We start from the raw sequence: 14,348 nt of genomic DNA on the forward strand, positions 1-14,348 counted from the left end.
ATAACTTTGTATAATTGTTCACATGAGCCGCTAGTGAGGTGCCCCTGGATATCTGGAATCTGAATAATCTCGGCAGAAAGTACAATTGATTCTCAACACACTTCATAAGGTACTTGTTGTTAAGAATCTCTCACATCTTCATCACAGATATCACCCCAATCATATCGTATTTCAGCTCTTGTTCCAAACAAGACCTGATCACCCCACAAATGTTCCTATTCATCTTATTCTATATCACCTCATCATATTTCGGTGGCCTCTCATGGACCATAATGGTCTCTTCCAAATTTTGAGCATTGAGAGCATCTTTTACTTCACTCATCCACAAACCAAAATTGATCTTGCCGTCATATTTCACCACACTAATCTTAGTGTTTTGAAATCCAACCTAAACTGTACTCGACATCGTCTTGCTGCTTTCACCCACTTCTTCTCCCATTGCAAACCACTCTAAATTATAAAGAAAGATTCAAACTTTGATAGAAATTAAGAAATTACCCAACTGAACCTTAGATGGGATTTCAACACGATCTCCTAACCACACGAGGAAAGTGAGATCTCTAACGGCAACTCCAAAATGCTATCACCAACGAAGCCTAGAACTCCAAGAACCAATATTCCACAATGAATCTTCCTCCACCCAATGCAAAAACCCTAAATCTAAAATCTGGAGCTCTGATACCAATTGTTTCGCGCTGTGCGGAAGCTTGCTTATCAACCAAACGAGTCTGCGTGCGATGAGAGAAGGGAACCAAATAAAAAACATGAGTACAATCCACCATAATACAATACAAATCAAACCAAACACAGAGATTTATGTCGTTCAACAATTACCTACGCATTACAACTTACAAAATCACTCAAATATAACTCTAACCAAAGCTCTCAACTCCTTCATAATATATCCCTCTCAAAGTGCTCAAAAGTCTCTCCTTTCTCTGATAAAGAAACCCTAAAAACGTGTTTGTAATTATATCAAACACTAATCCAAAACCAACTGGGAAAACCAAACCAGCCCAATTACCCGCTTCGCGGTCGATCGGAAACATTCTCGTGGTCGACTTGCCAGAAACTGGATTCAAACACTGTAATCGTGCACGTTTTCGGTCGACCGGCCATAAGCGTTCGGTCGACCGGCCAGATTTTCGGTCGACCGGTCGAACTCGTTCGGTCGACTGACTAGAACAGGGTTTCAGACCTTGTAATCCTATAATCTGTCGGTCGACTGGGCCTCTGCTATCGGTCGACCGGGCCTCTGCCGTCGGTCGACCGACCCGTAGTTGTACCTGTGCACTTCAAATTTCCTGTTCTTCTTCACCGTTTCTTCACAATAGTCCTCGTCGTCCAAGTGGGCCCTAAGCATGTGATACAAACTTAAAAGAAGATCTAACAAAACATGGCCCTATACAATAAAATTTGATTTATTTATTTATTTGGAGACATTAGAATAAATAAAATGGAGCTTAAATCAAAAAATGTTAGGGAAAAAACAATCGAAATTGACAGCATATTAGGGCTTGTTGCACATCAGGTGCATCACACGCTCTATAAAAAGAATCAATGAGTAAATATCAGCATCCCAATAATTTTATGCAATTATCGAAAATATTGAAACATTTCTACTAAGAGGGTGTTTGGTTCAATTTCTATAAATTATAGGAAAAGGAAAACACCCAAAATATAGATTCCTTGTATTTCTTAAAAAAACTATAGGAAAAGTTTTGAGAAGTTAAAAGTACCAAATTTTTTGTTTTTTTTACATTGCTTGTTTGTTCAAAATAAGAAAATGGGCTCATTATTTTATAGAAATAGCAAGTTTTTCTTTTCTTTTGTTTTGTTACATATGCCAAATTTATAGAAAAGTATCAACTGTCATATTTATTACTTTATAACGGCTAGTTTCACATTCTCAAATCTTATAAAATCCTTCTATCCTCAACCATAGATGAACATAAAATTTTCAAAATTTCCACAATTTGGCTCAACTATTAGTCTTTTATCAAAATTGATTGCCTCAACTGAAACATACAAGTTCACGTAGATTGCATTCTAATAACGTAGTAAAGAACGCCTTATCTTATTATGAACTTTATAAATTATTTTGCAATCATATTTAGTTGACCATCATCATTTGCAAAAGCTCAATCTGAGCTCCAAACGGAACCAAAACACCACCAACAGCTAGAAATTTGAAGAATATTATGTGAATATAGAGCTAAACAAGCTCGAATCAGCATAATAATAAAAAAACAGCCCCAGTAGCTCGATAACGAGCACGAATATTAACCAAAACCCCACAATATAGAGCTAAACAAACTCAAAATCAGCACAGTAACAAAAAAACAGCCCCAACAGCTTGACAACGAGCACAAATATCATTCAAAAACACCACAATATAGAGCTAAACAAGCTTGAAATCAGCATAGTATTTATCCATGGTTTATATGACCTTTCATTTGGCACTTACACGTTTTGATTCTCTTCTTATAATATATCTTTTTATAAATAATAATACTCATACTAATGTATCAGATTGTTATCAATTTGAGGTTTTTAAAAAACTTGATATTAGTGCAAGATATTGTAGGGCATCCGTAAACTATATCACAAACAAGTTAGTAAAGATATAAACTCAAAAATAATAATCAAAATATTTGACCACGTGCATTGCATGTACATCCCACCTACAAAGAAGAGATACGTAAGTTGCCAAACATGTTTTAAATGGGCGGGCAGAGACCAGCTCATTTAGAAATGTTAAATGTATCATAAATGAGTAAATGTGAAAATATGCTTGCCCATTTATGGCCTGCCCATTAATTTGAAGTAAGAATAGGGCAAGATGCCCTATCAAAAGTATATTATATATCTCAAAATATAGTGTATATAGATAATATCTAGAATTGATTTCAATGGAGACCCTAAAGAGTAGATGTGCGGACCTTTATTGTCACTCTACACAACAAGGGAGAATCAAAAGAAAACGTACTCATTAATATCAGAAAGGACTATACAAAAGAAGTAAAGTATATGAACAATCGGAAGCTAACTAACACATCAAATGGGCAAAATAACAGTTTAAATCCATCCCAAAAAGGCGAATAGAGAGAACTAGCTAAGGATTAGTCGTGGCGCCGTTGCTATCCTTGCTGGAAGAAAGGAGCTCTGAGATACCCCTCTCTCGGACGATTGCTTTTAACTTCTGCCTCCTTTTGGTAGCTGGAGAACCTGTCCAGAAAATGAGAAAATGAGCAATCATAGAAGTTAACTTATGAGCTTGAGGTACTTCTCCTAAAAAATCAAGTTGTTATGACCTATTCACATAGAACAACAAATAGTAGGAAGGCAAAACCTCCAAACTTGCCAAGACTTAGAGTCAACAGAGCAGATATTAAAGCATTGACTTAAGTCTTGAGGCAATGAAAAGGCTCCAATCTTAGGAAGAAAAAAAAAATCTCAAACTTGCTTAGCAAAAGAACAATGTAAGAAGAGGTGGCTATGAATCTCAAGTTCTTGTTGACATAGGGAACAAGTAGGATCACCAGTCCAATCTTTGATAACGAGCCTATTCTTACTATTCAGTTTATGTAGGGTTAAGAGCTATAGGGAGAACTTGACTTTGCTAAGTAAAATACTTTTCCATATAATCAAATAGAATAGGCTACGAGTGCCTCCATCAGAAGTAAATGAGTATAAATATTTGACAGAGAAGACCCCAGAATTCTCTAATGACCAAAACAAACTTGATCCAACTCCGATGAAAGGCAAAGATTATGTCATGCCCCGCTTCGTAAAATACCGGGGAATTAGAACGTGAATAAGCCCGCGACGTATTAGATTGAGAAGAAATATACACTATCATTATTTTTTTTCCTTTCTTCTCAATCCAATACGATAAGCATCAAATACATAAATCTCAATCACAGGTCCCTGATCACAATAGCAAGAATATAAAGACAATCCAGAATAAGGAATAAACATATCATCAACAGTAAATCATCCCAGACATAAAAATATGGGTCCAACATACCCTTATTACAAAATAATCCAACTAGGAATAATAAATACATAGTCCATAAATAAAGTACTATTAAAATACTAAATCCATCATCAACAAAAGAAAAGTACGGTAAAAGAGTTTTAATGTCCAACTACTACTACGGAAGAAAATCACTACGCTTCAGCTGGATCTTCTATTCCTTCTACAAGGCACCCCTGCTAAGAATCCTCCGGCTCCTGTACGATTCCGAACTGAGGCTGTCCATCTCCTAAATCTGACGTACACCAGAGAAAACATGTGTACGTCAGCGTACATGGCATACGGCAAGATCCCACAAGGGAGAAAAGAAAACGGTCGAACGACCAAGGCGAAACAGTAATAATAAATAGAAACATGCAACTGGAATACTAAAAACAAGATAAACCCCACCATTAGCATATAATAATCAAAGAATCCAAAAAATCAACCAAGTAACAAGATCATGCAGCTAACCATCAGAATAATCATCCAAGTAATAGGGTCATACAACTAGATGGAATTAATATTTAAAAATCTATAACTCGAGACGTAGTATGTCGAGCGAAATAATCCAAACAAGGAAACTCTCATGTATATACCATATGTCTCAAATTGTAAATATTAAATATTAATCTCGATCTATGTATGAAAGAAATACAACTATTTACATCTCACAAGAATCCATAAATTCTAACCAACGTGACGACACCGATTCACCTTGACCCAACAAACCAACCCCAGTGGCGATACCGATTCAGTGGTAACAAGTCATGTAACTAGCTGTGACGCCCCTGGGTTCACACAAGGCTGCAGTCCAAGGTGAAACCAAGAATGTCAAACCTGCCATGCACCACACCGTGCAATAACATGTTTCACCATCACAATCAACATCTATCTAGTAGAATCAACAACAGGTGTAGGTACAAAAGCAAGTGAAAGATAACACAAGAAATACTGATGAAATGAAATCACATAAATATCTCATCATCCAACATATAGAAATACATAGTCAATGCCTGGATAGATAACTGGAATACTTAATAAGTCTCAAATACAAATGTCTGACAAGGGGAAATAAGGCACACAGCCTTTACAACTTCTAGAACAAGACTCTCAAATGTCTACACAAAAGAAAATCTAAAGTGGAGCCCCAAATAAAAACATATAACTATCTAGACAGCTGAAACTAAAATGCATCGCCATCAACCTGCGACTCTTCGGGCTCCTGGCTCGTTACCTGAAAGGGGGAGGGACAACGAGCGTCAAAGCGCTAGCGAGTAACATCACAACCAACCCCAAGGGAACAGGGCTCGTTGTATAAGAAAAATACAGTTAATATATAAGAGATCAAAAATCATTGATCTTACTAAAGAGGGTTTTAGTATTTAGAAATTTACAACACGAGCATAGGTACGTCGAGCGAAATAATCCAAACAAGGAAACCCTCATGTATATACCTTACATCTCAAATTGTAAACTCCTAAATACCAAACCCAAGGTTCTAGTGCAGTAATAATAATAAAAGAAATACGACGAACACCAGAGCATGAAAACAGTGTTGTGACATAGCCCACATGAGTATCATGTTATTACTTACATGAATATCATATCAAAATCTACATAAGTGTCATGTCAAACTCACATGAGTGACATGTCAGAAAACGATTAAGTGTCCAAAACATAGACTATATAAATTAAACGTCCAACCCATAGACTGCATGAAGTAAACGTCCAACTTATGAACTGAATATAACTGTTGTCCAATGCATGGACCGGATGTGACCGTTGTCCAACGCATGGACCGGATGTGACCGTTGTCCAACGTATGGACCGGATGGTAATGCATATCCAGCATGAGGATTAAATAGCAATGCATGTCCAACACGAGGACTAAGTGGGAAGGGTTTCCAACACGAGGACTAAAAGGTAATGCTTGTCCAACACGAGGACTGAGAAAATGGTGTAAATATCGCTGAGATGCATAGTGAAATCTACCTATATCAATTCACAATCAAATCAGTATGTATATCCACATTTGGTACCCTCTGGTCATCTATCATGCATGGATACATAATAAGACTAAAAACAAATGCCAGATGACCAGGCGAACTCTCGCACATGAGTGAAATACCCCAGAATACACAAAACAGGGGTTATACAACAGACAGAGCGGCGGTCGACCGCACCGGTCGACCGCTCTCTGATACGCGGCTGGCGGTCGACCGCTGCGGCTTCGCGGTCGACCGACAGAGCGTCGCGGTCGACCGCAGCCCTAAAGCGAGCCCGGCGGTCGACCGCTCCGGTCGACCGCCAAGCGGACAGAAACCCATATCTGAGTTTCTGTCAGCTAGAAACCTGAAACAAAAGTCTTTGTTAAACAAAATCTAACTTGTAGAGGTGTCATGAATCAGTAAAATCGCGAAAATAAATCTTTAAAACTTTGCCACCAAGATTCCATAAATGTATAAACATGATTTACTCATCGTTAATAATAAAAACAGGGTTTTTACTCCTTTCCTAGGTATTTTCAGATCTAGATCTGTTAACAGAAAACGTTGGTGAGTTTTTAAAACAGATAAAATCCCAAATCCATATTCTATGCCACAATACTCTATTAGCTATTTTAAAATACGAATTTGGCTCCATAAAAACCAATAAAAACTCAGTTCTTGACATGAAAACAAAAAGGGTGGGGGTTGATGCACCAACGGTTGGAACCGTTGGTGCAAGTGTTTGCACCAATGGTTTTAACCGTTGGTGCAAGTTGTTTACACCTGTACAAAAACATGCACTATTTGTGCACATTATCAACCTGTTCATAGCAATATTAATCAACCTGTTCATAGCAATATTCCCATGCAATTATACAACCAAAAACATAAATGTCATAAAATGAATTCAAGATCCTAACACTACCATACGCAATTATAAGCCAAAACAAAGAATTTACTAAAATGAAAAGCGAGTAGTACTTTTTAAACTAATTAAATCACAAACATAAAGAATATCCAAAATACAATGTCTCAAATATCTAAAAAGTGCAAGTCACTGCTGACTAAATTGAAGAAAATCAACAAAAGCCTTGCGGACGTCGTCCTCGCCGTAACCCTCCTGCGTTAAGCTCCTTATCAAGCTCCCCAGTCGACTTGTAATATGATTTTGTGTTGAAATATCCTGAGGAGAATGCTGAGCAGCAGAAGTAGAACCATGAGCATCTGGAGAAGGCTGAGCAGAAGCCGAACCTTGAGCACCAGCCGAACCCTGAGCACCAGGAGAAGGCTGAGCAGAAGGTTGATGAGCAGTATGATAATCAACCTGTAAAGTATAAGTAATGATATTTAGAGGGTACGTTCAGATGAATCTCACACAAATTTGTTATCCACATATGAAAACATGGTACTGATTTTCATAGCCCATTGCGGATTTCTATCAGAATTTAGCAGGTGCCACACTCTACTGAATGTTCCATTTACGTTACCCGTTATCTTTCGAATACTAGTTTGCTTGGCATAATTGCGTTAACGTCTCCTCTTATTAATCTTGTACTCTTCCATGTACGCGTATGCCTCGACTAAAGCATTCCGTTAATTTTAGTCTTTAGTTTCAAGATAGAATCACAAATCAAAGGCGTAAACACTAAAGTTGGCTAACAGTAACTGGAGTAATGGACTCCCATGTTTCTTCTATCTACAATCAATTTTGACTAAAATCTTGCAGTTAGTAGTATGCTTTCCTCTACGTCTGAATTGAAATAACTTTAGCTATTCCCTTTTACTGTGAAAATAAAGAATGTTGCAGAAAACTGAAGGTATATCAGCCTGTAAAATCATTGCCCTTCTATGGATTTGCGTATTAAACAAGGATGTTGGGATCTAGTACTTTTAAGGCCCACGTGATGCTAAGTTTCCGCTAAACTCAGGACTTATTAATTTACACGGATTGAATCATAGTTATGGATATAAAAGTCAGATATATTACATTATACTTTTAGGATCAGTTTCACTTCCCTTTTGAAGATAATTGTGAGTTTTATATATGATAAACTATCTTGCAATGTGAGAAATAAACTTATGAAATCAGCTTCCTAAATTAAATATATTGTTATTATCATGTACTCTCGTCAAAATTTATTCCTTTTAATTTAATTAACCAACTGAATTGAAAATAAATTTATATTAAAGTAACCATATATACGTACAAGCTAGGTTAGTCGTTCCATCTTGGCCTTAAGCTCCGCCACCTCACGAAGCACATCAGGAGGAGTAGCGAAGGTCGGAGTGGAGGAAGTCTTCAAATAAAATCTAGTGACACCGTGACCCAAACCTCTCTCATAACCACCATGATGCCCTCCATGTACATCATCTAAGACTGTGGTCATTGCAGTAGATTTGGGTTCTCGATCGACCCCTAATGATTTGGCCTTTTCGATCACCCGAGCCTACACCACATAAAGTATTCAAATATTAAGTCAACAATATTATTATAAGCATATTCAAGAAAAAAATTTCAATTAGTCAAAAGCATAACACTTACACAATACTCTTGAGTTTGGGTGTCGGGATATGTACATGAATATGTATCAGCTCCGGGATCGACTAAAGTCGCATGGGTACCTAAATACTCCTTTAATGCACTTGAACTGCCACCCGATTCTTCGATCCGAGCTCTCTGTAATTCACCAAAACATAAATTTGTATAAGATATCGTATCATAAATTAATAAATGCATTTTTTAAAACTCTTAAGATTAATTTTACCACTCTCTCTTTTGCCCGAACCATACTCCTCGAGCCACCCGTATAGGTTGCTCGACCTCGCTTCTTTGACTCCCGATTATCTTTATTTCTTTTTGCCTCCGCCTGCACAAAAATGTAAGATTTAGATTGTGATCCAAAAATAAGCACATGCCAATCATTGAATTATTTGTTAACCATATACCTGCTTCCTATTAGAAGAAAATAACTTGCAGAGGTCGTCCCACCATCTTTTATCGATCCCTTCGAACACCACTGTCTTGAAAAGATCATCTCTTTTCTCTTTGGGAGTCTCCAGCCACAGTTCATAACACTCCTTCTTTACCTGATTTCGATTGCCTCGGACTCTCTCCTGCATCTTTATCTTCACGCCTCGATGTATAGCAGGAATATTAAGAGGACAATAAGGATCTACAGGCAAAAACTCATAATCTTTCTGCATATTTAACAAAAAAATACATTAAACATTTTACGTGAATATTGAATAAGATCTTGCTAGTTTTGCAATGACAGAAATAGATTAAAATTGTATTCAAACCTTGGCTTGGAGAAAGAACTTATCAAACGAACGCTCATGATCCGGGCCCCAGTTCTTATAAAGTGGGAAATCCATGTATTGGCGGCTCTTTTGCCCCGCATACTGTCCAAATCTCTCAGCATTAGGGCCCGTAACACGGAAGTACTCATCAAAGTGCAAGGGGAATGCTGGTTCATTCTTCTCAGGATCGGGCATTAATCGATTGGCTTTATTTGAAGATCGAACCTTCTTGGACGTCCGTGGCAAACCTGCATCAAAGTTTTGAAGTTGTATAATGCATGTTATAAAGTTGTGCGTTGGATGGAGAAATTGGAGAGCTCAATTGGTTACAGAAAGCTCTTTGTGCTGTGATTCAGATATGTAGCTAAAGAAAAAAGCTGTTGTGATTTTGCATATTTATGATCATGAAAGTAGGTAATTACTGATGAGATGCCTGGCTAAAGAAAAAACCTGTTGTTCAACTTTAATAGATCTTTTGTCTCCTAATATTTTCGGACCTCAAACGAATACAGTCAGGTTCCATCACTGTGTTTTCGTCTTATTTTTCTTGTGGAATGTTGGCACTAAATATTCAAAAGAGCTTATATTTTCCAATCCAGGGCAGAGTCACTTAAGTTGTGCATTTCGTGCTCTGGTATGGTTTATTTAATAATATACTATTATAACTTTGCCTTTCTTTAAATTTCTCGTTTGCTAGAACAAGAGCTCTCTGACCTTCAGTTGGGAGGATTAAGATAGAAGGAAATAGGAATCATATGTTAATTTCACAAGTTGTGAGGCAACATCAAAGGGGACTTTTTCTGTAAAATCGGCATACGATGTGTCTCTCCCAAGGAAAATTTATGATGCTCCTTGATCAGATTATATTAAACATATTCGAGTATATTAAACATATTCAAGTCATAAATCTGTTCAAGGACCAAAAATCTCAGGTTTTATACTGAGAAGGAGTATATTAAACATATTTGACTCATTAAACATATTCTCTGATTGGGATTACATACCTCCGGCATTCTCAGCACGCTTCTCCGCCCGTTTAGCAGCACAGTTAGGACGATAATTTCTCATGTGTAGAGGACGAGCTATTGATGTGGATGCAGAGGCATCCCCCCCAACTAGACAATAAAAGAATATTATGTAAGTATATATTGTTTAATAAAACAATATGCAATATAATATCAATACATTAAATGATACTAACCCGTCGAGTGTCCAGATGGTATAGAGTGCGTAGGGATGGTCTGCAAATCAGTCTCGCCCACATCTGATAAATGTGTAATCATATCAAGAAATCAATTATAGTGCAAAATAAAATCAAAATCAAAATTTACAAACCTGTAAGGGGGGTCTGTAAATGATCATCGGCCATGGATGTAGATGCTATAATACTAGGGGTAGATGCTGGAAAGCTAGGGATAGATGCAGACTGACGAGCGCCCTCTAGCTCCTTCCGACGCTCCCTTGCCTGTTGTGAAAGCTTATTTGGTGGCACCCGTCTAGTCCTAGACTTTGATGGCTGTTTGTAGAAAATTTGCAGTAAAAGAAATAATGAAAGAAAAATTGATTTGTATTCTCTCAAAATCAAATCTAGAAACTCCACAGTTAGGGCACTCTTTCAGTTTAGAATTTTCTTTCCAGAACAGCACACAATCATTAGGACATGCATGAATCTTCTCACAATTCAAACCCAGATCTGACATTATCCTTTTAGCTTCATACCAGCTCTGAGGCACATTGTTCCCCAGATGCATAGAATCTTTCAGGAATTTTAGAAGCATCGTAAATGACTTGTTGCTCCATTTATTTAGGCATTTAATCTGGAAAAGTTGAACGAACCATGATAGTGTGGAATATTTTGCATTCTCATAAATTGGTCTTTTGGCATCTTTCATGTACTTCTCATACTCATCTACATGTTCTTGACCGGAAGGATGATAGTCTTCAGCAAGATTGGAGTCACCAAAAGCAACTTCAATCATTTCCTCCATCTCCTCTTCTGGAAAAAATTTTCTTCATTGTCTTCATCTTCATTATCGATAATATTAGGAGCTAGAATTTCTCCGTGATATACCCAAATTGTATAATCCTTAATAAAACCATGCTTAACAATGTGAAGTTCTACATCTTCCTCCTTACGATGCATCCTATTCCCACAATGACTGCACGGACAAAGAATCATCCCATATTGGATCCTATCGTGTTCACGCACAAAATTTATGAAAGAGGCAACTCCTTCAATGAATTCAGGCTTTGTGCGTTTTTCACGATTCACATACATCCAATCCTTAACTCTGATATAGTCACGTGCCATACCAACCTAAATTAGTCAAAGTTAGCGATAAAATTTCTTAGAAAGTAAATTCAGCACATTAAAAATGTGGCACGATCAAAATAAAGATAAACAAGTTTCAAAAAAGTAAATTGTACAATTTAGCTTAGCAATAAAGTGAATTTGTTATCTATGAAATGTTTATGTACGTATTTCTCTTGTAGGAATTTCATCAAGTATTCATAAAATGCAATACCAATTCATAATGACTAAATTTAGCTTAATATCAACTCTTGACATCACATCACATAATTATAATTCAATGTAAAAAAGATCCTTAAGCAGAGTACCATGTCAATTATGAACAACCATGCAGATACATAAATAGAAGGTTGTGGCATCACTTTTTTGAGAAGAAAAAATATAAAACTGACAATTCTTCACACTACAACTAAGCAATAAGCATACTAAGTAGAGATGTCCTTGTTTAGCTCAAGAAACATGAAGAATGTCAGATAGGGATATGCAAAGTTCTTGGATCTCTAGTTGAAGTGAGGATAAAAGATAATTTTCGATCACATGATTTTTCGCATGACATCTTAACCTAACTTGAAAAATAATATCAATCAGAAGTTCATGAGGTGTAAATGCAATAAATAGTTCAGTGGCTACATAGATAAGTGCACCCTTATAATACAGAGGGTGTAGCTGCAATTGACCGTAGCTTATTTATGCATGTACGTAGCTAGCTAGGATGTGTTGCCAACAAAAGGGAGGGGGACCTAATTCTTTTGTTTTTGTGTAATGTTGGTGATGTTATCCTCTTCACCAACTTGGAATGACTCTCTTGTAGATATTTTACATATCCATGCACTCTCCCTTTCCTTCAAAGGTCTACAGACACCTCCATATATATATATATATCAATTCCAATTCTTGTTGCGGATAAATGCAAACCTTGACAGTTCAAAAAGATAATGCAATAAATATGGAATGGAATGTTACCGGTATGAATATTGTAAGGCAAAGAATGATGGTTGTAGGATGCCATTTACTAATTTGCATGACAACTATTTGTAAGGACCTTATTGACAGTACTATATGTTTTAGGTATGGAGGACAGCAAGGAATGAGACTAAGCAAAGCAAATATATGTGGACTATTGACATCTAAATCTATTTGGGGTTGAAGGTGCACCTAAGATTTTAATAGGCATAGTGTAAGTTTATAAGCTAAATGAGTTCTTTTTTTCATATATTATCACTATCCAGAGTCTATACCGTCATTAATGACTAAATTAGCATTCAAATGTGAGATGCATTTCCAAGCAATCATTAATAGATAATGTTTGTACTAATCGGATAGCCTCTTTTATTGAGATCAAGAAATTGTTAGCTAATTATTCTTTCTTGTCTAAGGCTTTAAGCAGCTTGGTTATGTAAATCAAAGAACATGCCATCCATTTCACGTACAATTAAGTCTAGATTAAGAATTATCAAGCTTAATTAGCTACAAAATACATAAATCTTTGAATAACAACACTGAGATAAAAGACTGATTATGCTTTGAAATTGTAGATAAAATGTAGAACCCCGTAAATTTATTAATGAATATATTGAGTTATTAGTGGTAAACATTTCTTTTGCGATGAATAATCATATATATGCTAAATAAATGTGATAAATACGCAGAGAAGAGGGGGATCACAGATATAATTTGGGGGTTTTTTCCTTTTTTTTCTTTTTTTTTGGGTAAAAAAGGGGGGAAAACTCTCGCTATGTGAAAATACCAGCCCCAACGGTTGGAACCGTAGGGGCTGATGAAAGTTGTCCCAAAGGCCACCCGTATAGGATTTTCTTTTTGATGAGGAGGGGGAACGCAGAGAAGAGGGGGATCACAGATATAATTTGGGGGTTTTTTCCTTTTTTTTCTTTTTTTTTGGGTAAAAAAGGGGGGAAAACTCTCGCTATGTGAAAATACCAGCCCCAACGGTTGGAACCGTAGGGGCTGATGAAAGTTGTCCCAACGGTTCCAACCAACCGTTGGGGCTGTTGGCTTTTGTACTAGTGCATATATGTTTTAGGCTCAACAAATCCCATTAAAACTGATTAGAAAACTTTTAAGAATATAGGAGAGGACTGGGCGAGATGTTACTCGCCTGAGGGGGTATTGTAGAACTCCTGAACACGTGTGAGCATGCTCCTCCTTCAATCGCCAAGAACAGATCTAGGATTTGGGAGAGAAGAGGGGGGGCTGCTAGGGTTTGTAAAACAGAAGAAAAGAGGTGATTTTCGTGATATAACATGTATATATATAGCAGCAAACCCGAAACCCGAAACCCGAAACCCAAAACCCAAAACTGGAAATTCAGTCTGACTAGGAACATTCTCTTCGGTATTTTGGCTATAACTTTCTCATACGATCTCGGAATAAGGTGATCTAAGATTTTTTGGAAAGCTCTTGAAGAGACCTAAAACGTTGGTATTATAAACTTTTCCAGATTCTTAATGAATCAGTGAGAAAAATATAGAAACTCTCAACTGGTTAAAATTCCCAGATTCTCGCTCTTGGCCTTTGTGCATGATTTGTGTATTTGTACTCACATATATACATATATACATTGAATTGATCTCAAATCAGTTCCTAGCATACTCAAACATCATAATATATTATTTATAAATGTAAAACATATTTATTATTATTTATCATAAAGTATTCAAATTTTCGGGGTTTTACATTCTTCCCCCCTTAAAAGAATTTCGTCCTCGAA

At 36.8% G+C, this 14,348-nt stretch overlaps 1 protein-coding gene across 1 annotated transcript; it reads right to left on the bottom strand.

The window, feature by feature from the left end:
* LOC109833041 lies at positions 6,947 to 10,411 on the bottom strand. Its single transcript, XM_020400583.1, has 7 exons — positions 10,314 to 10,411; positions 9,310 to 9,557; positions 8,956 to 9,207; positions 8,775 to 8,876; positions 8,552 to 8,686; positions 8,217 to 8,456; positions 6,947 to 7,333 (listed from the first exon to the last, which is right to left on the bottom strand). Exons 1-6 carry the CDS (start codon positions 10,375 to 10,377, stop codon positions 8,220 to 8,222), a joined length of 1,038 nt encoding a protein of 345 aa, XP_020256172.1. The 5' UTR covers positions 10,378 to 10,411; the 3' UTR covers positions 6,947 to 7,333; positions 8,217 to 8,219.

This window comes from Asparagus officinalis, chromosome 1 (assembly GCF_001876935.1).
Source record: "Asparagus officinalis chromosome 1, Aspof.V1, whole genome shotgun sequence".
In the NCBI taxonomy this organism is placed as follows: Eukaryota; Viridiplantae; Streptophyta; class Magnoliopsida; order Asparagales; family Asparagaceae; genus Asparagus; species Asparagus officinalis.